This window comes from Schistocerca nitens, chromosome 3, assembly GCF_023898315.1.
Source record: "Schistocerca nitens isolate TAMUIC-IGC-003100 chromosome 3, iqSchNite1.1, whole genome shotgun sequence".
Lineage (NCBI taxonomy): Eukaryota > Metazoa > Arthropoda > Insecta > Orthoptera > Acrididae > Schistocerca > Schistocerca nitens.
In genome coordinates this window covers 256,493,131-256,517,711 of record NC_064616.1, presented here as the reverse complement: position 1 = coordinate 256,517,711, position 24,581 = coordinate 256,493,131, and the positions used below count along the sequence as shown (strand labels likewise).

At 39.4% G+C, this 24,581-nt stretch overlaps 1 protein-coding gene across 5 annotated transcripts in view; it reads left to right on the top strand.

Annotated features, from left to right (window-relative positions):
- LOC126248226 (uncharacterized) overlaps nucleotides 1-24,581 on the top strand; it is a 170,632-nt gene that overhangs the window by 120,328 nt on the left and 25,723 nt on the right. For all 5 annotated transcript variants that reach the window (XM_049949052.1, XM_049949051.1, XM_049949053.1 and 2 more), the window contains 2 exons: nucleotides 10,413-10,498; nucleotides 17,934-18,083. In XM_049949052.1, coding sequence (XP_049805009.1) covers nucleotides 10,413-10,498; nucleotides 17,934-18,083 — 236 coding nt within the window. The remainder of the gene's footprint in view (nucleotides 1-10,412; nucleotides 10,499-17,933; nucleotides 18,084-24,581) is intronic.

The window sequence follows — 24,581 nt, the reverse complement described above, 5'->3', positions numbered from 1 at the left end:
CGTGACGTCATGCAAACGTGTTTCTGGTGTAGAAACTGAGAATGTTTATTTCAGTATTTATTAAATATTAGTTTTTCTATTTTATGACTGATGCTTGTGGTGATGGTGACCGATTGCGTACACTGGGATCTGGGTTAGGTTGAAAGGCAATCAGACACTGTTGATTTATGTGTTTACATGACTAAAGGGCTGTGTTTGATACTTCTCATAAATATGCTTTTGTGCTACAAAAATATGTAGGTTGAGGCACTGCATTAAATGTTTTTTACCATACGTTGTGCGAAAGTGTCAGAAAATAAGTCGGTGACAAATTGTTACTGGAACAGAGATCACTGCAAGTAGGGTATTCTCATTTGATGTTGCATTTAGAGCCATAGTTCTTTGTGCAAGAAACCAATCCAGATTCTACAAAGTTGAGAAGAATAGTCAGTCAAATGTTGTTGTTGTTGTTGTTGTTGTTGTTGTGGTGGTCTTCAGTCCTGAGACTGGTTTGATGCAGCTCTCCATGCTACTCTATCCTGTGCAAGCTTCTTCATCTCCCAGTACCTACTGCAACCTACATCCTTCTGAATCTGCTTAGTGTATTGATCTCTTGGTCTCCCTCTACGATTTTTACCCTCCACGCTGCCCTCCAATGCTAAATTTGTGATCCCTTGATGCCTCAAAACATGTCCTACCAACCGATCCCTTCTTCTAGTCAAGTTGTGCCACAAACTTCTCTTCTCCCCAATCCTATTCAATACCTCCTCATTAGTTATGTGATCTACCCACCTTATCTTCAGCATTCTTCTGTAGCACCACATTTCGAAAGCTTCTATTCTCTTCTTGTCCAAACTGGTTATCGTCCATGTTTCACTTCCATACATGGCTACACTCCATACAAATACTTTCAGAAACGACTTCCTGACACTTAAATCTATAGCCGATGTTAACAAACTTCTCTTCTTCAGAAACGATTTCCTAGCCATTGCCAGTCTACATTTTATATCCTCTCTACTTCGACCATCATCAGTTATTTTGCTCCCTAAATAGCAAAACTCCTTTACTACTTTAAGTGTCTCATTTCCTAAACTAATCCCCTCAGCATCACCCGATTTAATTTGACTACATTCCATTATCCTCGTTTTGCTTTTGTTGATGTTCATCTTATATCCTCCTATCAAGACACTGTCCATTCCGTTCAACTGCTCTTCCAAGTCCTTTGCTGTCTCTGACAGAATTACAATGTCATCGGCGAACCTCAAAGTTTTTACTTCTTCTCCATGAATTTTAATACCTACTCCGAATTTTTCTTTTGTTTCCTTTACTGCTTGCTCAATATACAGATTGAATAACATCGGGGAGAGGCTACAACCCTCTCTCACTCCTTTCCCAACCACTGCTTCCCTTTCATGCCCCTCGACTCTTATAACTGCCATCTGGTTTCTGTACAAATTGTAAATAGCCTTTCGCTCCCTGTATTTTACCCCTGCCACCTTCAGAATTTGAAAGAGAGTATTCCAGTTAACATTGTCAAAAGCTTTCTCTAAGTCTACAAATGCTAGAAACGTAGGTTTGCCTTTTCTTAATCTTTCTTCTAAGATAAGTCGTAAGGTTAGTATTGCCTCACGTGTTCCAACATTTCTACGGAATCCAAACTGATCTTCCCCGAGGTCCGCTTCTACCAGTTTTTCCATTCGTCTGTAAAGAATTCGCGTTAGTATTTTGCAGCTGTGACTTATTAAACTGATAGTTCGGTAATTTTCACATCTGTCAACACCTGCTTTCTTTGGGTATTTCGCCTGTCTCATACATCTTGCTCACCAGATGGTAGAGTTTTGTCATGACTGGCTCTCCCAAGGCCATCAGTAGTTCTAATGGAATGTTGTCTACTCCGAGGGCCTTGTTTTGACTCAGGTCTTTCAGTGCTCTGTCAAACTCTTCACGCAGTATCTTATCTCCCATTTCATCTTCATCTACATCCTCTTCCATTTCCATAATATTGTCCTCAAGCACATCGCCCTTGTATAAACCCTCTATATACTCCTTCCACCTTTCTGCCTTCCCTTCTTTGCTTAGAACTGGGTTGCCATCTGAGCTCTTGATATTCATACAAGTGGTTCTCTTCTCTCCAAAGGTCTCTTTAATTTTCCTGTAGGCAGTATCTATCTTAACCCTAGTGAGACAAGCCTCTACATCCTTACATTTGTGCTCTAGCCATCCCTGCTTAGCCATTTTGCACTTTCTGTCGATCTCATTTCTGAGACGTTTGTATTCCCTTTTGCCTGCTTCATTTACTGCATTTTTATATTTTCTCCTTTCATCAATTAAATTCAATATTTCTTCTGTCACCCAAGGATTTCTATTAGCCCTCGTCTTTTTACCTACTTGATCCTCTGCTGCCTTCACTACTTCATCCCTCAGAGCTAACCATTCTTCTTCTACTGTATTTCTTTCCCCCATTCCTGTCAATTGTTCCCTTATGCTCTCCCTGAAACTCTCTACAACCTCTGGTTCTTTCAGTTTATCCAGGTCCCATCTCCTTAAATTCCCACCTTTTTGCAGTTTCTTCAGTTTCAATCTGCAGTTCATAACCAATAGATTGTGGTCAGAATCCACATCTGCCCCTGGAAATGTCTTACAATTTAAAACCTGGTTCCTAAATCTCTGTCTTACCATTTTATAATCTATCTGATACCTTTTAGTATCTCCAGGATTCTTCCAGGTATACAACCTTCTTTTATGATTCTTGAACCAAGTGTTAGCTATGATTAAGTTATGCTCTGTGCAAAATTCTACAAGGCGGCTTCCTCTTTCATTTCTTCCCCCCAATCCATATTCACCTACTATGTTTTCTTCTCTCCCTTTTCCTACTGACGAATTCCAGTCACCCATGACTATTAAATTTTCGTCTCCCTTCACTACCTGAATAATTTCTTTTATCTCGTCATACATTTCATCAATTTCTTCATCATCTGCAGAGCTAGTGGGCATATAAACTTGTACTACTGTAGTAGGCATGGGCTTTGTGTCTATCTTGGCCACAATAATGCGTTCACTATGCTGTTTGTAGTAGCTAACCCGCACTCCTATTTTTTTATTCATTATTAAACCTACTCCTGCATTACCCCTATTTGATTTTGTATTTATAACCCTGTAATCACCTGACCAAAAGTCTTGTTCCTCCTGCCACCGAACTTCACTAATTCCCACTATATCTAACTTTAACCTATCCATTTCCCTTTTTAAATTTTCTAACCTACCTGCCCGATTAAGGGATCTGACATTCCACGCTCCGATCTGTAGAATGCCAGTTTTCTTTCTCCTGATAACGACGTCCTCTTGAGTAGAGTCTGCCCGGAGATCCGAATGGGGGACTATTTTACCTCCGGAATATTTTACCCAAGAGGACGCCATCATCATTTAATCATACAGTAAAGCTGCATGTCCTCGGGAAAAATTACGGCTGTAGTTTCCCCTTGCTTTCAGCCGTTCGCAGTACCAGCACAGCAAGGCCGTTTTGGTTAATGTTACAAGGCCAGATCAGTCAATCATCCAGACTGTTGCCCCTGCAACTACTGAAAAGGCTGCTGCCCCTCTTCAGGAACCACATGTTTGTCTGGCCTCTCAACAGATACCCCTCCGTTGTGGTAGCACCTACGGTACGGCCATCTGTATCGCTGAGGCACGCAAGCCTCCCCACCAACGGCAAGGTCCATGGTTCATGGGGGAAGGTCAGTCAAATATGAGTATAAAAAAACTATCAGTTACCAATATTAATAAACTGTGCCCCCTCCCCCCATCCCATCCCCACCCCCTTCCAGTTTTACCATATTTTTACACAGGTACAGGGAAATATGCAAAATTTTGTGACACTTCATAAAAATACTGCTTTCACATTATGTAGGTAAATATCACAGATTACATGTTATTTTTTACTTCATCATTTGTGCAGAATTTTCCTGTCCCGTCCCAAGTTAACAGTTTTGATGGCATTGTTGTGTAGGCACTTGCGGCATATGTTACTTTCATCCTAACACTTTGTATCTTCTTGATAGTTTGTTGTAATACCCATTAGTTCAGTACCATATGCCACATAACATTTTGATGTGCTGCCTATAATGCAGTTAGACTTAAAAAAGTCAACATTTTGCAACTACAGGCACTACAGTTGCTTGAATTTGTCTCATTCTTCACAAAATGTAAAGACAGAAGCTACATAAGAATACAGCTGGGTTCATGAGCATGTCGGGGTGAATATACTGTGGTGACTAGCTCTTCTCCGCAATAAAATAAAAAATAAATAAAAAAAGCAGAATTCATTGCTTCAGGATCCTACAATGAGAGTTTGTTGTGCATTGCTGCAACAAACATGATATCACCTTGATACAATGCCACTTGCCTCGCCAAAAAATAAAAAAAAATCAATTGTTAGTTCTGCAAAGGTTGCATGTTATTTTGTTCTGCTTGCCACTTCCACACAGCCATCTCATCCCTTTCCAGGTGTTACATTTTTATGATGTTCAATTTGAAGTTATGACCAATTTCATATAGAAAGGAAATGTAAAGACATGGTCCTGCCACATTAACGTGACCACCGCGTATGTTCGACATCAACTTGTAATAATCATTTACTGGTGGCGGGCGGCAGCGCTAGCAGTGTACGATATGTAGTGTGTGTAGGGGGATGCAAAAACGAGTGCAGTTGTAGTCGTAATGCCGAAACATTGTGATTTATCTGCCATCCAAAAGGGCATGATCATAGGCTTTCAGACCAAGGGTGGAAGCATTTCTGAAATGACTAGTTGTGAATTGTTCACATGCTGCCATGGTTAAAAGGATACCGCAAATGGCAAAATGGCGCTATCCAAATCTGGCAGTGAGGTAGCTGTGGTGCACCATAGACCATAAGTGATATGGGTGAATGATTGTTGCAGAGATGTGTACAGGCGAATAGAGGGGCAACTGTTGAGCAACTGACCACCCAGATGATCTGACGGGCTACCGACTGTGTGTCCTAAACGACTGTTCAGCGAAATGACTATTCAGTGATTGTTACTGTGTGTGGGCCTCTGCAGCAGGCACCTGGTTCATGCACCTGTGCTGGCTACTGTTCATTGGCGACAAATTCTGGAGTTTGCTCGCCAATACCAACTGGATGTCCCCTCAGTGACAACAGGTGCCTTCTCAGATGAATCACAATCTATGCTGTATTGGACAGATGCCGTTGCTGTGTATGGTGTGAAATGTTGAAAGCAAACACCCTGATATCCGGAGGGAGCTTAATGGCCTGGACAATGTTTTTGTAGCATTCCATGGTTGAGCTCATCATTCTGGAAGGCACAGTGGATCAGCAGAATATGCATCTATCCTTATTGACAATGTTCACCCCCTACATGCAGTTTGTGATCCCCATGATGACCTTTACCAGCAGGACAATGTAATGTGTCACACAGCTCACAGTGAACATGCATGGTTCAAAGAGCATCAGGATGAGTTTACTGTACTCCCCTGGCCACCAAACTCTCCGGATTTAAACCAATTCAAGAATCTGTGGGACTGCCTCGATCAGGTTGTTTGCATCTTGGATCCTCAACCGAGAAACCTAGTGCAGCTGGCCACAGCACTGGAGTTGGTGTGGCTTGACATGCCTGTTGGTAACTCTCTCCCTACATGTCTCGCGGCAGTCAGCTCTGCAAAAGGGGGTTATTCTGTCTTTTGACAGGTAGTCACATTAATGTGACTGGACAGTGTAGACTTAGTGATTTCACAAACAGCTGATCCCGAGGTGGGATATGGAGTGCAGCTGCCGTTCCATGTAATGTCACACCCTGTCTGGCTCCTTCACTTGTACAGTTGCTCGCCACATCATTGTCCCCATACAATAAAAGACAATACAACCACAGTCCACCATTGAGAGGTGGTGCCCCACGGGCAGGTGGGTGCTCCCAAGCTCATATTCGAACAGACAGGCTGGACCAGGCTGAATTTGGGGGGAAAAAAAAAACCACTCCTCCATGAGCTCTGGTCTGCGAACAGAGTGTGAACCCCGTAATATTAAAGCTGAAAAAATGCAGGAAGCTGACAGTGGTCACTTACTTCATTCTTCAAGGCTTAAAATTGAAGCATTGCAATATGCTTATCAAGTGCAATGAATATGAGCAACAGCGAGGGTACAGCAGCATCATAATAAAATTTCTTGAGAGGCAGACTCTTTTCTGCATAGAACTGCATCAACACCTACTTACGCTTCATCAATGTACTATTTTTACATCTAAGGAGTTAAAAAATTATTTTGCTGTTGAGAAACAGTATTACAAATATATTTATCTATAAAGTTCAGTATAACAAGATATTATCCTCTTTGTATAATATCATTCGCCAAAGACGTTGTTTTGACTTTCCTTGCTATATTGTGCATGGTACAAGAATATTTTCAGGCTCTGCAGAAGACTGGACGTCGTGACATTATGCTGCAAAAATTGTGGCCTCTGCATCAATTTTATCTTGAAAATACATCTGGCTGCTCACTGCAGAAGCATGCAGCTGGCTGTGTATATAATGTGCATCTTGTGCCACTGACAAAATACAGTCCTCTGCATTTAACACCCACAGCCTGGCACAAGAGTACTTAGCTGTGATGGCAGGCTGCACAGTCTCTGGCTAGATCTTCAATCCTCGGAGACCTGCTGAACGTTGTTCATTTGTTATAGTTCATCTTATAACTGCTGCAGTATGTACAAAAAATGTTTTATGGTGGATGGCATGGTGTAGTCACATCTGGTAAAAAGATAACCAATCTGAATGCAATGATACTACACAGATACTGCAGAGTTTTATTATCTTGCACAATTTTGATGAGAACCACCAGTACCAGCTAATATTCTTTATTAGTCATCTTAAAAATATCTTGTGCTTTTCATATAAGTAGGTTTGGATGCTAATCCATAAAAATTTTGATACTTTCCTTCTGTCCAACTTCTGTGTTACACTTTTACTATTACACAATCTGTGGGTTTCATTGCAGTGAACATTGCGTACCAATGCTGTAGAGGGTTTTTGAGATGTAATGTATGATAGACTTTGATATGTAGACCTTACATGAAATAAAAGCTGTGGATTGAGCTTCGTTAGATTAAATTACTGGATTGTTGGACTTGACTTGACCAGTCAAAATTTGGAGAAATGATTTTGGTGTGTAAAATCAGAAATTCTGAGTCTAACTTAAAATGTGTGCTTTTACATAAATTGTACATCTTTGTGTAACACTTACCAGTCCTATCAACTGCTAATTTTTTTGAAATTCCAGAATTTGCAGTGTTTTCCATCCATTAGTGTGGAGTTGTTTAGAAGCAGCTATCCTCTTAGTACAGCATTTCCTCTAATACGTTTCTCATTTTTGTTTTCGTTTATCAAGGTTTTTGTGATATTAAATCACAATAAGGACTTGTATAAGTGTTGTAGGAAGGTTCTAGTAGATTGTAAATACTCTTGGATTAAAGGAGACATCTCACCAAGAAGCATAAGAGCAGAGTTGTCAACAGGCATTTACAAAAACAAAGAAAAACTCCATAGCTTCTGGAGTAATCGTTTCTTGAGCTAGAGTTAAATACAGACATGAAGGCTTGTAAAGGAGAGAACCACAGTGCACTTTGACATGTGAAAGGTAACAGGTCAAAGGTCTTGGATGTACCATACTTTAATGGATATTATTTTTAACAGTTAATAAAGTCTTGAATATCTTTTATTTTATAGTGTTGTTCTTATCGAAGCATAAGACATGAGTCTGCTAATATTCCATTTATTGTGCATGCATATTTCTACTCTTTCTGTTCCTTGTTAGATAAGTTTTATTCAACAAGGAATATGGAGAAACAGATATTGATGAGTTTCATGAATTTGTATACAGATTAGCCCAAAGGTCATGGGTTCATTTTGCACTCACTCTTAGGATTTTACTCTGTCCCTTATCACTTTTTTACCTTTGGCACTGTTTGTCAGTGTGAAAAATGCTGAGTTGACCAGTGGTTTGGAGTTACTCTTAAACTGTAGGTGCTCCTGTCACTGGCTGGGTGAGCCAGTTCAAAGGTTGGAGGAAGGCAACGGCATCCCACCTCAAAAAGGACCGTGCCTTGTAAAGCAGCGTAGCATTCAAACCAACCTTCAGATTCATGTTTACTTTTTCATACAAATTAATAACTGTTGTATGGCTCTAGAACAATTTCATTTTATGGCGTAAACATGATTTTCATACAATTATCAGAAAGATAAACTTCAGTCGTGAAGCAAATTGCCTCTTTCTACTTGTAACATACTCGCAGCACTATGTTGTTTGATGTTTCAATGGGTACAAGTTGTGAATTGTGCCTCTGGTCTACTAGCATCCCTCTTCAAACAATACAATGTGCTTGAGGTATTTAAATTCTGTGTGAATGATCAGTTTCATTTAAGATTTCCTGGCCGAACAAAATGTTAAGTTTTAAAGAAAATGTTTCACACAGATGGTTTACTGAGGAAACAGCTGTTTAAATGGGGGACTAAAAGTAAAGATACCAATTCATCGCACGGTGAAGGCATGGAGTAGTAGCAATGGTTGTGGTTATAATATGGATTCAGAGCCAAGACACACGTTCTTCTTTCTTCTTCGCCTCAAATGAGCCACCACCCTTGGCATTGATATCTGCTTCAGTTAGATATGTATATATCAAACCCACCAGCAACCAACAATACCATATCTTCAATAACTACCATTACTTCCACATCAAAAGATGTATTCTGTACAGTCCTGCGAACTTAGAATGATGCATCTGCTGTGATGAACAGTCCCTCACATAGTGCGCTGAAAGCCTTCCCATATCTTTCACAGAATTACTACACCCTGTTGTAACTTTCTTTGTGTGCTGTGTGGTTCTTTAATGGATACAGGAGTGAGGCTATTTGTGAACAGATAAGCCAGATATTAATTTGTTCTATATCTGATATCAAATAGTAAAAATAATACATAACTTCATTGCTGTAATGGCAGCATCAGCTGCTAACAGGAGATTTGTATGTAGAAATCTATAGAGATGCAAAAGATTCATAAATCTGTCGCTCTTCAATAGAATGTCTATTCAGATGATGTTGAATCCTGGCCACTTTGAAAGTTTGTAAATGGTGTTCAGCTGGCAAACACACACAGTGGGGTCAGTGCATGAATGTTCAAACTAGAGTATACCTGCTGCTGGAGCTTTGGAGAGGGATGCTTGCATCTCATTGGCAGCAGCATTCATTTGTGACAGTGACTTCGTGCCACAGCGGCAGCTGTAGGCAACGGGGTGGCACAACTGGCATCGTGTGTATTCGATAGCGTGGTTGTCGAGATAGTGGCTGGTACCACACACCCAAAAAGATAGTGTGTGCTGTATTCTGCCATGTGATTATGGAATCAGAGGGTTCAGTAGAGGAATACTTAGTGTCATGCAGGGTCTCATCTGCCCCACACGACTAGTGCCATAAAGTACAAACATACTGTTCATTCGATTGTGTAGAATCATACAGGCATGTCTTACATCTTGAGTCAGGTAATCGCTTGTTTGCAGCAAGACAGGTATCCACAGGGACAGTGTAATAGCATCTGGAGCATCACAAACTGTCTGCACAGTGACTATTATTGTGGCTTCCTTTGATGCAGCAACAAAGAGAGACAGGCCATTGCTGGTGCGTCCAATGACAACACTGAACACAGGAGTGGCACAATATATTTTCAAATGAGTCCCAGGTCTACGTACAGCAGGAGAATGAATGTTGCCAGCACGCAATCATTATCATAATATTGGCCCAGCACCTGGGGTGATGGTACAGGGTGCCATTAGGTAGGCAACATTGTCATCTTTTGTTTGCAAACCTGTTAATTTGGACAGTAACCAAAAAATCTATGATCTGTTGAGGCAGGGATTGTGATTTAGCTTTGAAGTCTCCATGATCTTTCACCAAGATAACATAAGACCACATGTTGCTGGTGCTGCCCTGATATGAGGGTGAAGTTTGACTTGATGCACAGCTGGATTAGAGCAATATTATTGCTGCAGGTCGTCTCAGCTCTGTGTACTGAATTTCACACCCTGTTAACCCCCAAATCACTTACAGACTAAATTATGTGTTCTCCCTACTATACTGCGCGCACACACACACACACACACACACACACACACACACACACACAAGTAAAATTTCATTATTTGGTATTCTTCATTGTTTCACAATTTTATTGCTCCGCAATATAAATAGTACTTCTATGCATGATGAACTATCATATTAATGGCAATAATTTTCGATTCATTGTATGTTTAAATTCATTCTTGTTATGTATACTTTGTTTTCTCTGATTTTTCTGAAACATTCCTGTAACACACTGTAGTATAAACATTTATTCTGAGTATTGTTTTTCACAGGTAGTTCTCAGACAGTTCTGAGCCTCTCGAAAAGACTGCCAGAAGCAATGGAAGCCCTATTATCTACGTATGAAACGTTCATTGAGGTAAGTTGTTTTAACAGTTACAAGCCCCTTGGTTTCTGTTTGACTGCTTTCATAAAACATCTGTGTAGAATGCTCAGCGAAACCCAAGGTTGCATGATATAAATAATAATTGTTGTAAGACAAAGTATGTAATCCACATGAGTAATTTTCTAACATACAGGAGCAGCAGAAGGGTCCAGACCCCTGCTGTTCATGTTGTATATTATTGACCATGCAGACTGTGTTAATCGTAACATCAGGCTTTTTGCAGATTATACAGTTATTTATGATGAAGTACTATCTGAAAGAAGCGGCATCAGTATTTAATCAGATCTTAATACCATTTCAAAATGGTGGGTTGGAAACTTGCTTTAAATGTTCATAAATGTAAAATTTTGCAGTTCACAAAACAAAAAAAGAGTAAAAAAACATAGTATCATATGACTATGATACTACTGAGTCATGAATATAATAAGTCTCTATAAGAATTGACCAATTGGTAGTAACACTTCGAAGGGATATGAAATCAATGATCACATATGCTAAGTCGTGGGTAAAGCAGGTGGTAGACTTAGGTTTACTGGTAGAATACTGGGAAAATGCAATATGTCTGCAAAGGAAATGGCTTACAAATCACTCATGTAATAGTTCAGAGCCTATTGCTCAAATGTGTGGGAGACCTGTACCAAATACAAGTAACAGGGGATAGTGAATGTATACAGAGAAGCCACAACAAATGGCCATAGGTTTGTTTGATCCATGGGAGAGTGTCACAGAGATTCTCAAGGAACTGAACTGGAAGACTCTTCAAAATAGACGAAAACTACCCAGAGAAAATTTATTAAAGTTTCAGGAACCGGCTTTAAATGATAACTCTAGTGATATACTACGATCCCGTACGTATCACTCACATAGGGTTTTGAGGATAAGATTAGAATAATTACTGCAGTCACAGAAGCATTCAATCAATCATTCTTCCAGTGCTCCACATGGGAATGGAACGGGAAGAAATCCTAATAATTTGTATAATGGGATGTACCCTCTGCCATGCACCTCGAAAAAGGTGGTCTGCAGAATATAGCTTTAGATGGAGATAAATTCCTTAAGAGTTTAATTTGGAATGAGTTTAAAAGTGTCACTGCTAAATGAAGTGTTTAAGCAGGTGTCGATAATGGTATTGAAGAAAATGAGTGCTATAAGAAAATAGTGTTATTCATCTGTAAGTCTAATGGAAAAGATTATCATCTGTGGTGGTAATGTGGCCATAAATGAGAGGCATTAATTAGGATACATTCCTGACAGTCTGCCAGAATGGTGATGATCAGCAGTGTAATAAACTCAGAATAAAAACTTCAAAAAGCCAAGATCACTAGTAAATGATTTATTTGATTAATTAGGATTTCATTTATAGGTAGTTCATGAAATATATCATGTGATAAACTGATAGGCAAAGAAATAAAATGTCACTAGGTTTCTGAAGAAAGAGCTAGCACACATCTACCAGAATAGTTGTAGATGGTGTATGGGACTTTGGCTTCACCCTCACATTAACATTCTCAAAAAGTCTTTCAGAGGATAACTTGGGGGAATTATGAGAAGGGCATTATGAAAGATGAATGAGTTTTAGAACACGTTGAGCATGAATTTATTACTGAATTTACATTATGGCAGCAGAAATTGTTATTTTAGAGCAACTAAATCAGTCATAAAATAAAAGCTTTAATGTGTATATCGGGATTGTGCTTTTTTAAAAAAATCTGAATGTCACTAAAAATTAGTGTAAATAACCTGGTTTATTATAGTATTTTAACTTACATCTCACCTCTTTAAACTATCAAAGCCTTCTAATTGTATCGCACATTTCATGTGTGTTGCAAACTTTGAGTGCATATTATTCCCAGTCCCAGCTTGAAAACTTTCTAATTAGGCTGTTAAGCCACTAGACCTTATGCTCTTAAATTATGACTAACATTAAATAAAGTGAAATTATTGTCAACCAAAGATTCATGCAACCATCACAGTCCTTTACAAGGCATGGTCCTGTTGGAGGTGGTATGCCTTTGCCTTTCTTGATCTTTGAATTGAATTACTCAGCCAGTCATAGAGGGAGTTACAATTTAATATTGATACAATGGTGCAACTCGGTATTTTCCACATCAACAATCATTGCTTGAGGTGAAAAAAGTGATAAGTGACGGATTAAAATTGTAGGAATGGCCAGGGATCCAAATTGTGATGATGCAATTTGTAGTTTGACACTTTCCCAACAAGCCACTGAGATCCACTAAGCGTATTACAAATACTTCATCTCTAATCTTAAAAGTAACATGAGTTATATCCTGGCTTCAGTGAACTATGATTAGGAGTGTTCACCCAGTTACTGTCTTCATTTTATGGTTGCTTAATGGATGAATGTAAAAACTGCAAATCCAATAATTTTGAATTTTTTAACAAACTTTGACTCCAGCCAGTGGTTTTTATACATAAAAAAATGACAAATTGTTGTCTAGTTATGTTCCACATTAAGCTCTAAAAATCCTCATCCTGGCATATGGAAATTGTTCTTGGGTTTTAGGAAGTCAAAGGCATACAATTAATTCCATTGGACAATGCCTTCTAAATCACTTTCATGTGACGGAAACAAGTAAGAATCGCCCCCGCCCCCTGCACTACTTACGTAAAATAGAATTAGAAACTGATTTTATTCTCTTCTTTCTTCGGGAATCTGTTAAATGTTGTAATTACATCCATGAAATCATGTTTAAAGGTAGTAGATTTAATACATCACTATTATTGTTAATCAGATAAATTTGATAGGAACTGACAGTTAATGTGAGGTTTATTAATTAATGATTTTAATTTCAGTTGCTAGTGAACAGGGCTTGTGTTATTCAAACCTGTACAGTGCTCTTTTTTTTATCAAGATGTCTGCTGACTGTAGATATAAAAACATAAATTTTTATTCCAGATGTTGTTGTTTTTAAGCTTACAACCTTGTATTTGAAACCCAGAGTACTTGTGTGCCTCACATGGCATAGACAATGTATTTTAATGCCATTCAGAGGTCTAACATGTTTTAACTATAAAAATAAAGATGTTAAATCTGTCATATGTAGAGAGATGCCATATTTAAGACAGATCTTTTTATGTTATGGACACCATAACAGGGTAGGGGAACAAGAGAGGCAGTTCTGGCACTGAGACTTCTTATCAAAAAGGAAATAGGGAGAACTAAACCAACTTATTCTTTGTAGACATGGAAAAGTAAATTGATAATGTTATGGAGCCGTGCGCGACGGGTCCTGACGTTTCATCTCGGTGTGGCCTGTTCATTCCATCTGCCGCCACCAACCTGCCTCCATCATTGTGCTCGTCTCATTCTTGATAATGTTGTGTTCCACGCCCTGCTGAGTTGGAAGCCACTATCCCAATTGACCAGGTTATCACTGTGACCCGTATCTCCACTGCCGAAACTCAAATTAGATGTGCTCTCAAGATGGGAAAGAAGAAGAAGAAGAAGAAGAAGAAGAAGAGGAGAAGGACCGTCAGGAAGAAGAGAACAACAAAGGTCTGCTGTTCCTCCCATATGCAGGGCCGCCCACGGCCAAGATTGCCAGGATACTGGAGAAGAACAAGATAAAAACCATCATCCATCCTCCAGCAAAAATTGGAAATATGCTGGGCTCAATGAAGGACAAATTGGGTCTAAGAACACCGGGTGTTTACAGTATTTCCTGTGAATGTGGGAAACAATATATCGGACAGACACAGTGTTGCATAACACAATGCATCTCAGAACATCTGAGAAGCATCCGCCTCGGACAAACAGAAAAATCCGTGGTAGCGGAGCACAGTCTCAGTGAAGAACACACGTTTCAGTTTGAAGAAACCAAGAGACTGTGTAGAGTGAAAGGTTTCTGGGACTCTATTATTAAAGAGGCAGTGGAGATAAGAGTCAATGATAACATGGTCAATCGAGATAGTGGCTTCCAACTCAGCAGTGCATGGAACACATTATCAAGAATGAGCCGAGAGCGCACCGATGGAGGCAGGTTGGTGGCGGCGGATGGAATAAACAGGCTGCACTGAGACAAAATGTCAGAACCCGTCACGCGCGGCTGCTCCCCACCACGTGCCACTGCGCCAATTGGCCCGACCGGCACCGAGGATGCAGAGATGCCCGTGGTCCAGCGGCTATAAAGATCCGGACAAGACATGAACCTGACACTTTGCCTGAAGATGGCAAGTAAGAAACTTCCTGAAATGTTGCTGCAAAACAACACATTGACTCGGCTGTCAACCCGAGAAGATTTTATCATCAAAGCAGAACTTAGGTCACCGGAGGTTAGTGTATTCGTGTTGGGGAAAGCATTGTCACCCTCCAACAGTGCTTCCATCAAAGACCCTTGTCGTGTGGTTTTGTGTAAGCAGAACTGACACAGGGCCCTTGGGGGTGACAATTGCTTCTGTATTTGTGCAAGTCACAATTGAGCTTGTGATGCACCAGAAGTACTCTATTCATTTCAGAATAAGAAAACAAACAGTGCAAAGCATATTGGAGTACCAAACCATTTGGTAATGGCTACTGCCCAGTTTCTTGCTGAGGATTGGTAGTGTCATAAAGCTGCTAATTGAAGCCCAACTTCTACTAGTATTTTATGCAACCATAGTTCAAAGCACATCACGTAAAACTGCCATGTTCCCGCATAAAATGACATGCTCAGTAACAAGTTTTGCAGCACAAGTTTTTTCTTTGTTTCTACCTTGTAATATAATGAGTGTTTATCCTCAAAAGGTTTATTCTTGCAGCAAATATAGCTGTGTATAACAACTGCTATCACAAGGGACCATTAGTTGAATCGTTACTCATAAAATGCCATCACGAAGGTGAAGGCTCTATTAATAAATGTGTGTGTGTGTGTGTGTGTGTGTGTGTGTGTGTGTGTGTGTGTGTGTAGCTGAAAACATAAATCTAATCTGAGAGGAAGGAGAAAACTCTTTAATGTTGAAAAGGTGACTTTTCCAGAATTGTTCTCTTCTTAGGACATGGTTTTTCTTCTAAATGATAAATTCTCAAAGTTACATTGGGGATCCTGTTGACTAGTTAATATTGTGACTGGGAACAGTGCACATAAAAAGAAAAAGCTCCCAAGTAGGCAAGTAACACACCCTTTATTAGGAATAGTGGAAATAAAGATACTGCGATAGCCACATGGGTTGTCATTGAATTGGTCATAGAACAACACAAAAAGCAACTTCTGAATGTAATTTGCTGTACTACAGTCTGATGATAGTTTTGTTAATTGATGACTATTTCTAAGTATGCATCTGCTATGAGAGTCATAGTCTAATGCCTACGTGCTGTCAGGCTACAGGCTGGGCTGCTATCAGATGTTCACAGTAATAAAGTTTACAATAATTCGATTCCACGTCCGAAGCTCTGAGTCATCAGAGACCATGGTTGATGAGGCTAAGGCTTGAGTAGAGTGGCTGGTAGCTCAGGAGAATGGTGCAGGTGAAGACTGAGAAAAAGTCCAAGGCCAGAGTCCCCAGAGGCCCAGCTCAATAAGGTGAAGGCTCGTGGTTGACTAGGTGGCTGCTCTAGAGGATGGTGCAGGTGAAGTGGTCCTAGATTGGCAGCTGGACTCAGTCCAGAGTTGGCAGCTGCACTGTCTGGGACCTGTTGCTGAATACAACTGTTTCAGTGGCTGTGACTGATCTGGCTGGCTGTGGACATGCATTGTCATAAATACTGTAGCAGTGGAGTTAAATGGCACAGCCTACTTACAGACATGACCTTGCAGATGCGGGTAGTGCTGCGATTGTCATGCCTTCTCCTGGTGCTGAAAAGCATGCCTGTTGATGACACAGAGACAGCTGGTCACTACAGCATCTGCCATAGTTTCTCATGATGACTACCTGTTGCCACTGATGTTTTCATCCTGGACTGTTGTTTGGTTCTCAATGATGTGATCCCAGGAGGCCTGCGTTGTTGCTGTTGCCATCTGGACTGTTGTGATCATTCATTCCTCAATGATGCATCACCAACAGGCATGTGATTCAGCAACCTACAAAAATGGTCTGTATTGCTGGCAGACGACCTCTCTGTATTCAGCAGTTAGCACATTACAAATTTGTTACAAATTCTATCGTTCATATAATTGCAACTTTTTTCATTCTTAAGTGTTAATCTTTGTAGTTTTAGAATTTATTGTTAATAGTGATCACTTTTTACTACTGTAAGATTAGAAAATAAAATTTAGTAAGAGTGCCTTCTAAACCATTGTGAGATAAATAGCTGCACTGTCTTTGATTCCTCTGTCTTCTTGTTCTTTGAAGTATTAACATGAAACTGGAAATTTCTGCATAATACAGAGATAACCACACAGTAATGCTGCAGCCTGACTGAGTTGAAAGCTTAGTTTGAAATTTGAAAGTTTAGTGTAGTATATGTTTCGTGCTGTTTAATACCTCAACTATATGGTGAGAATACATTCCATACCTGTGAGTAATAGGTTATATTTACAGTTTATGCTGTGTAATAACCACACACTGCTTCATGTGCATAAAAACCATCAGTCCTGCTCCAGTCCATGGCTGATTTAGGCAATGTTAAAAGGGTGCATGTCATTTAATCCTTCGTAAGTCAGCTGTTGGTTGTAGCATGACTGAAACACTTACTCTACAAATGAAGCAGTATGTTTATATGACAAATACAGTCAAAACTGCGGTAACTGGACTTCCCTTTTTGCCTCTTTGGCTACAGCAGTGTTTCATTCTTTCAAGAATGATTGTGTAATTTCCCTTTGACAATCATTTCTGGATCAGATCTATGCAAGCATGTGACCAAGCTCTATTTCATGATAAACAAGACCCTTTTCGTAGTAAATTATTTCTAGAAATGTTTTATCTATTAAAGTCATTTTTATATTAAATTAGAATTACATACTTATGAATTATTTGCACACATTAGAGTACAATGAAGGAAGAGACATGTGTCCAAAACACATCTGAAAATAAATTTTGACAGTGACTAGTAGCTTATTCATTTTACAATAGGTTGCAATGTTGCTGAATACAGGTAATGTAATGCAGTTGTTGTCGCTGTTAATTTATCTTTGTTACTTTTCCTGTCATTAATACCAGAAGCCCTTCAGTGGTACCACCAAGATTTGAAAAAATAATTTTAAAATTCTGTACCATTTACCATTACATTTCTGATGTGCCCTTCATTCTGTTTGTCAGCTTGCTAATTAAATTTTTATCAGTTAATTTATTAGCACTCAGTTTGTGTTTCGAAAAGTTTGGTGAAGGAGCAGAATTAGGTAGTTGACATGAATTACCGTTGTGTAATGTTTCCATCCCTTGAAAAGAAATGTGACTGAATATTTAATATACTGCGAGAGTAAATTCACAATTATGATATAAACATAAATTTTCATATTTTTCCCCACAGGAAATCTGCACTGATATAAGGATGTCTATGATGAAACGTCAACTGTTCAGTGAACATTGTGCTTCATCTCCGCAGTTACATAGTAGCAGTCCTCTGTCAATGTTAAATGATACTAGTCCTCCACAGAGTGGGTCATCATTTACACCTCAGGTTGGTATCTTATTGAAGTGTAAGAATAATTTCATTTTGTTACAAATAAGACACTCCAACTTTACCAAAACTAAGCATTGAGAATTAGGTCAAAATTGCAGTAGTGTAATAAAAACTTATAACAGTCACTGACGTAAAGATGATGTCCTAAAAAGGTTGGCTTAGAGTTCAAAAGATTTCTAAAGGAATTTGGACCACATTCATGTGCTCAGTTCACAGCTCACATGAAACTCGAGTTTGGAAAAGGGGGAGGGAGTGTGTAGCTGGAAGATCAGAAAGCGGTCAGATCCAGTGAATGGTGCGCGCAGAGAGAGAGAGAGAGAGAGAGAGAGAGAGAGAGAGAGAGAGAGAGAGAGAGAGATCTACATCTACATCTACATGGATACTTTGCAAATCACACTTCAGTGGATGGCAGAGGGTCTGTCCGTGTGTGCTCCGATTTTCCTTATTTTATTATGGTGATAGTTTCTCCCTATGTAGGTTGGTGTCAACAAAATATTTTTGTATTTGGAGGAGAAAGATGGTGACTGAAATTTCATGAGAAGATTCTGCCTCAACGAAAAGCACCTTTGTTTTAATGACGCCCACCACAAATCCTGTATCATGTCAGTGACACAGTCTCCCCTATTTCACGATAATACAAAATGTGCTGCTCTTCTTTGAACTTCCTCGATGCACTCTGTTAATCCTATTTGATAAGGATCCCAGACCGCATAGCAGCACTTCAAAAGAGTATGGATAAGTGTAACATTGGCAATCTCTAGTAGATCTAAGTATTCTGCCAATAACACGCAGTATTTATGTGTGTTCTTTCCAATTTAAGATGTTTGTAATTGTAATTCGTAGGTATTTAGTTGAATTTATGGCCTTTAGATTTGACTGATTTACTGTGCAAGGATTCCTTTTAGCACACATGTGGATGACCTCAAACTTTGCATTATTTAGGGTCATTTCCCCATTTTTTCACCATTCAGATATCTTTTCTGAATAGTTCAGTGATTTGTATTGATTTTCTGATGACTTTACTAGATGATAAACGACAGCATCATCTGCAAACAACCTAAGGCAGCTGGTCAGATTGTTTCTGGTCAGATTGTTTCTAAATCGTTTATATAGATAAGGAACGGCTGAGTGCCCCTAACACTACCTTGTGGAACACCAGAAATCACTTGCATTTTACCGAATGACTTTCTATCAGTTACTACAGTGTGTGACCCTTGTGACAGGAAATCGTGGATCCAGTCACATATCTGAGACGATATTAGGATTCAATTTTACTACAAGCCGCTTGTGTGGTGCAGTGTCAAAAGCCTTCTGGAAACATAGAAATATGGAATCAATTTCAAATACCTTGTCAGTAGCACTCAACACTTCATGATAGAAAAGAGCTAGCTGTGTTACACAAGAACATTTTTTTTCTAAATGCGTGTTAACTGTATGTCAATAGAGCATTCTCTTCAGGATGATTCATAATGTTCAAACACAATATATGTTCCGAAATTATGCCGCATGTCAATATTAATGATATTGGCCAGTAATTTAGTGGATTATTTCAAGAAAGGCATTGAATATTGGTTTGTAATTGTAATTCCTAGGTATTTAGTTGAATTTATGGCCTTTAGATTTGACTGATTTACTGTGCAAGGATTCCAGTCTTTGGGTACAGATCTTTTGTCTAGTGAGCAGTTGTATATGATTAGTAAGTATGGAGCTACTGTAACAGCATCCTCTGAAAGGAACCTAATTGGTATACAGTATGGACTGGAAGACTTGGTTTTATTAAGTGATATAATTTGCTTCACTACTCCGAGCGTGTCTGCTTTTGAGTTACTCATGGTTGCAGCTGTTCTTGATTCGATATATGGGGAGCTTTTGTGTGACACTCTGTATTTTACCTTATTTGATCTTCCTGTGTGGTACACGTAGGAGGATGCAGTATATTGAGTGACTCTTCGGGGAATGTACGCTCCAGAAATTTTAACAGTAAATCACATCATGATTCATAATGCATCTCTAGTTGCATCTGTCACAGGAATTGGATGAGCATCTCTGTGACTATCTCACATTTACTTGACAAATGTATGATGAAATGCACTGCTATCCTTTGGATGTTCTTTATTTGTTGTGGATCCCAGATTGATTAGCAATATTAAAGTATTCATTGAACAAGGATTTTGTAAATTATCACCTTTGTGGGTAGACCAAACTTCTTGAGAATTCTTCCAGTGAATCTGTCTTGCATTTGCCTTCACTGTGTTTAATTTTATGTCATGATTCCATTTGAGAATTGCTCTATACTCAAAAGTCCCAAATATTGAATGGATGTAACTTCTTCCAGAGATTGTTCAGCCATCATGTAACCATACAAGAAAGGATCTTTTTGCCTATTTATGTGCAATACATTACATTCATGTTGAGGGTCAACTACTGATCTCTGCAGTAACTGTTGAGCCTAAGGAGGTATTCCTACATTTTGTTATAGTTTCATAGAGGTGTAACTTACCTGCATACAACAGAATCATCTGTGAACAGTAATGGTGCTATATCATTCCCATGATGTATATTTGAATCTACTTTCAGGTCTGTAGGTTTCTCTTTGTTAAAAATGACATGCTGTGCTATATTTAACAGGAGCACTTCAATCCAATCACAAAGCAGTTCTGATATTCCATATGCTTGTATTTTGTTCATTAGGTGACAGTGTGGAATTGTATCGGACACCTTCTGGAAGTCAAGGACCATGTTGTCCTGGAGGCAAATATTTTACTGCTTTCTGGATCTCTTGGATGAACAGGATGAGCTGGACTTCACATAATTGATTGTAGGATCCATGTTTATTGCTACAGAGGACACTTCGGTCTACAGAAAGGTCATAACATGTGAGCGTAAAATCTGTTCCAAATTATGTAACTGACTGACATCAGTGATACAGACTTGTAGATGTTGGTTCAATGGCCCTTCTAGAAAATGTGAATGTTTTCCACATTTTTCCAATCACTAGTAACATTTTGTTTCTGAAGCAACCTATTATATATTCCTTCTAGAAGAGGAAAAAGGCCTTTCCCATACTCTGTGCAGAATGGTGTAGGTGTCCCATCAGATCCAGTCCTCTTTCCTCTTTTGAGTGAGTGATTTTAGTTGATTTCTGGGTGAAGATTGTTTGCAATGTCTACAAATAAGATCATTTTGCATGAGAGAATAATTCAAAATGCTACCCAAGTGAGTTGAATATTGCATATGGGTGAGTGTCCATTGCAAAACAAATCCAATATAGCTGTAGCTGAATATAAAATCTATTTGGATGTAAGTAGGGAGAGTGGAGCAGTAGTGTATTCATATAATTTAAGTTGGTGAACTTCACTCATGAACCATGGACCTTTCCGTTGGTGGGGAGGCTTGCATGCCTCAGCGATGCAGATAGCCGTACTGTAGGTGCAACCACAACGGAGGGGTATCTGTTGAGAGGCCAGACAAACGTGTTGTTCCTGAAGAGGGGCAGCAGCCTTTTCAGTAGTTGCAGGAGCAACAGTCTGGATGATTGACTCATCTGGCCTTGTAACACTAACCAAAACAGCCTTGTTGTGCTGGTACTGCGAACAGCTGAAAACAAGGGGAAGCTACAGCCGTAATTTTTCCCGAGGCCATGCAGCTTTACTGTATGGTTAAATGATGATAGCGTCCTCTTGGATAAAATATCTTTGAGGTAAAATAGTCCCCCATTCGGATCTCCGGGCAGGGACTACTCAGGAGGACGTTGTTATCAGGAGAAAGAAAACTGGCGTTCTACGGATCGGAGCATGGAATGTCAGATCCCTTAATCCAGCAGGTAGGTTAGAAAATCTAAAAAGGGAAATGGGTAGGTTAAAGTTAGATATATTGGGAATTATAAATACAAAATCAAATAGGGGTAATGCAGGAGTAGGTTTAATAATGAATAGGAAAGTAGGAATGCGGGTAAGCTACTACAAACAGCATGGTGAATGCATTATTGTGGCAAAGATACATACGAAGCCCACGCCTACCACAGTAGTGCAAGTTTATATGCCAACTAGCTCTGCAGATGACAAAGAGATTGATGAAATGTATGAGGAGATGAAATAAATTATTCAGATATTAAAGGGCCCCCTGGTAGAATTTTTCACAGAGCATAACTTAATCATAGCTAACACTTGGTTCAACAATCATAAAAGAAGGTTGTATACATGGAAGAAGTGTGGAGATACTGGAAGGTCTCAGATAGATTATATAATGGTAAGACAGAGATTCAGGAACCAGATTTTAAATTGTAAGACATTTCCAGGGGTCGTATGTGTGGACTCTGACCACAATCTGTTGGTTATGAACTGTAGGTTAAAACTGAAGAAACTGCAAAAAGGTGGGAATTTGAGGAGATGGGACCTGGATAAACTGAAAGAACCAGAGGTTATAGAGAGCTTCAGGGAGAGCATTAGGGATCAAGTAGGTAAAAAGATGAGGGCTAGTAGAAATCCATGGGTAGCAGAAGAGATATTGAATTTAATTGATGAAAGGAGAAAATATAAAAATGCAGTATATGAAGCAGGCGAAAAGGAATACAAACGTCTCAAAAATGAGATCGACAGGAAGTGCAGAATGGCTAAGCAGGGATGGCTAGAGGACAAATGTACGGATGTAGAGGCGCATATCACTAGGGTCAAGATAGATATTGCCTACAGGAATATTAAAGAGACCTTTTGGAGGAAAGAGAACCACTTGCATGAATATCAAGAGCTCAGATGAAAACCCAGTTCTGAGCAAAGAAGGGAAAGCAGAAAGGTGGAAGGAGTATATAGAGGGTCTATACACGGGCGATGTTCTTGAGGACAATATTATAGAAATGGAAGAGGATGTAGATGAAGATGAAATGGGAGATATGATACTGCGTGAAGGGTTTGACAGAGCACTGAAAGACCTGAGTCGAAACAAGGCCCCGGGAGTAGACAACATTCCATTAGAACTACTGACAGCCTTGGGAGAGCCAGGCCTAACAAAACTCTACCATCTAGTGAGCAAGATGTATGAGACAGGTGAAATACCCTCAGACTTCAAGAAGAATGTAATAATTCCAATCCCAAAGAAAGCAGGTGTTGACAGATGTGAAAATTACCGAACTATCAGTTTAATAAGTCACAGCTGCAAAATACTAACGCGAATTCTTTACAGACAAATGGAAAAACTGGTAGAAGCTGACCTAGGGAAAGATCAGTTTCGATTTCGTAGAAATGTTGGAACACGTGAGGCAATACTAACCTTACGACTTATCTTAGAAGAAAGATTAAGAAAAGGCAAACCTACGTTTCTAGCATTTGTAGACTTAGAGAAAGCTTTTGACAATGTTAACTGGAATACTCTCTTTCAAATTCTGAAGGTGGCAGGGGTAAAATACAGGAAGCGAAAGGCTATTTACAATTTGTACGGAAACCAGATGGCAGTTATAAGAGTTGAGGGGCATGAAAGGGAGGCAGTGGTTGGGAGGGGAGTGAGACAAGGTTGTAGCCTATCCCTGATGTTGTTCAATTTGTATATTTAGCAAGCAGTAAAGGAAACAAAAGAAAAATTCGGAATAGAAATTAAAATCCATGGAGAAGAAATAAAAATTTTGAGGTTCGCCGATGACGTAATTCTGTCAGAGACAGCAAAGGACCTGGAAGAGCAGCTGAATGGAATGTACAGTGTCTTGAAAGGAGGATAGAAGATGAACATCAACAAAAGCAAAACGAGGATAATGGAATGTAGTCGAATCAAGTCAGGTGATGCTGAGGGTATTAGATTAGGAAATGAGACACTTAAATTAGTAATGGAGTTTTGCTATTTGGGGAGCAAAATAACTGATGATGGTCGAAGTAGAGATGATATAAAATGTAGACTGGCAATGGCAAGGAAATCGTTTCTGAAGAAGAGAAATTTGATAACATCGAGTATAGATTTGAGTGTCAGGAAGTCGTTTCTGAAAGTATATGTATGGAGTGTAGCCATTTATGGAAGTGAAACGTGGACGATAAATAGTTTAGACAAGAAGATAATAGAAGCTTTCGAAGTGTGGTGCTACAGAAGAATACTGAAGATTAGATGGGTAGATCACGTAACTAATGAGGAGGTATTGAATAGAATTAGAGAAAAGAGAAATTTATGGCTCAACTTGACTAAAGAAGGGATCGGTTGGTAGGACCTATTTTGAGGCATCAAGGGATCACGGATTTAGTATTGGAGGGCATCGTGGAGGGTAAAAATTGTAGAGGGAGACCAAGAGATGAATACACTAAACAGATTCAGAAGGATGTAGGCTGCAGTAGGTACTGGGAGATGAAGAATCTTGCACATAATAGAGTAGCACGGAGAGCTACAACAAACCAGTCTCTGGACTGAAGACCATAACAACAACAACAACAACAACAAGAAGTTGATGAATGCTGATTCTCTTGTTGAATTTTACGCATCGCATTGGTTTATATTAGGTCTGTTTAGGAGGTGTTCAGGCAA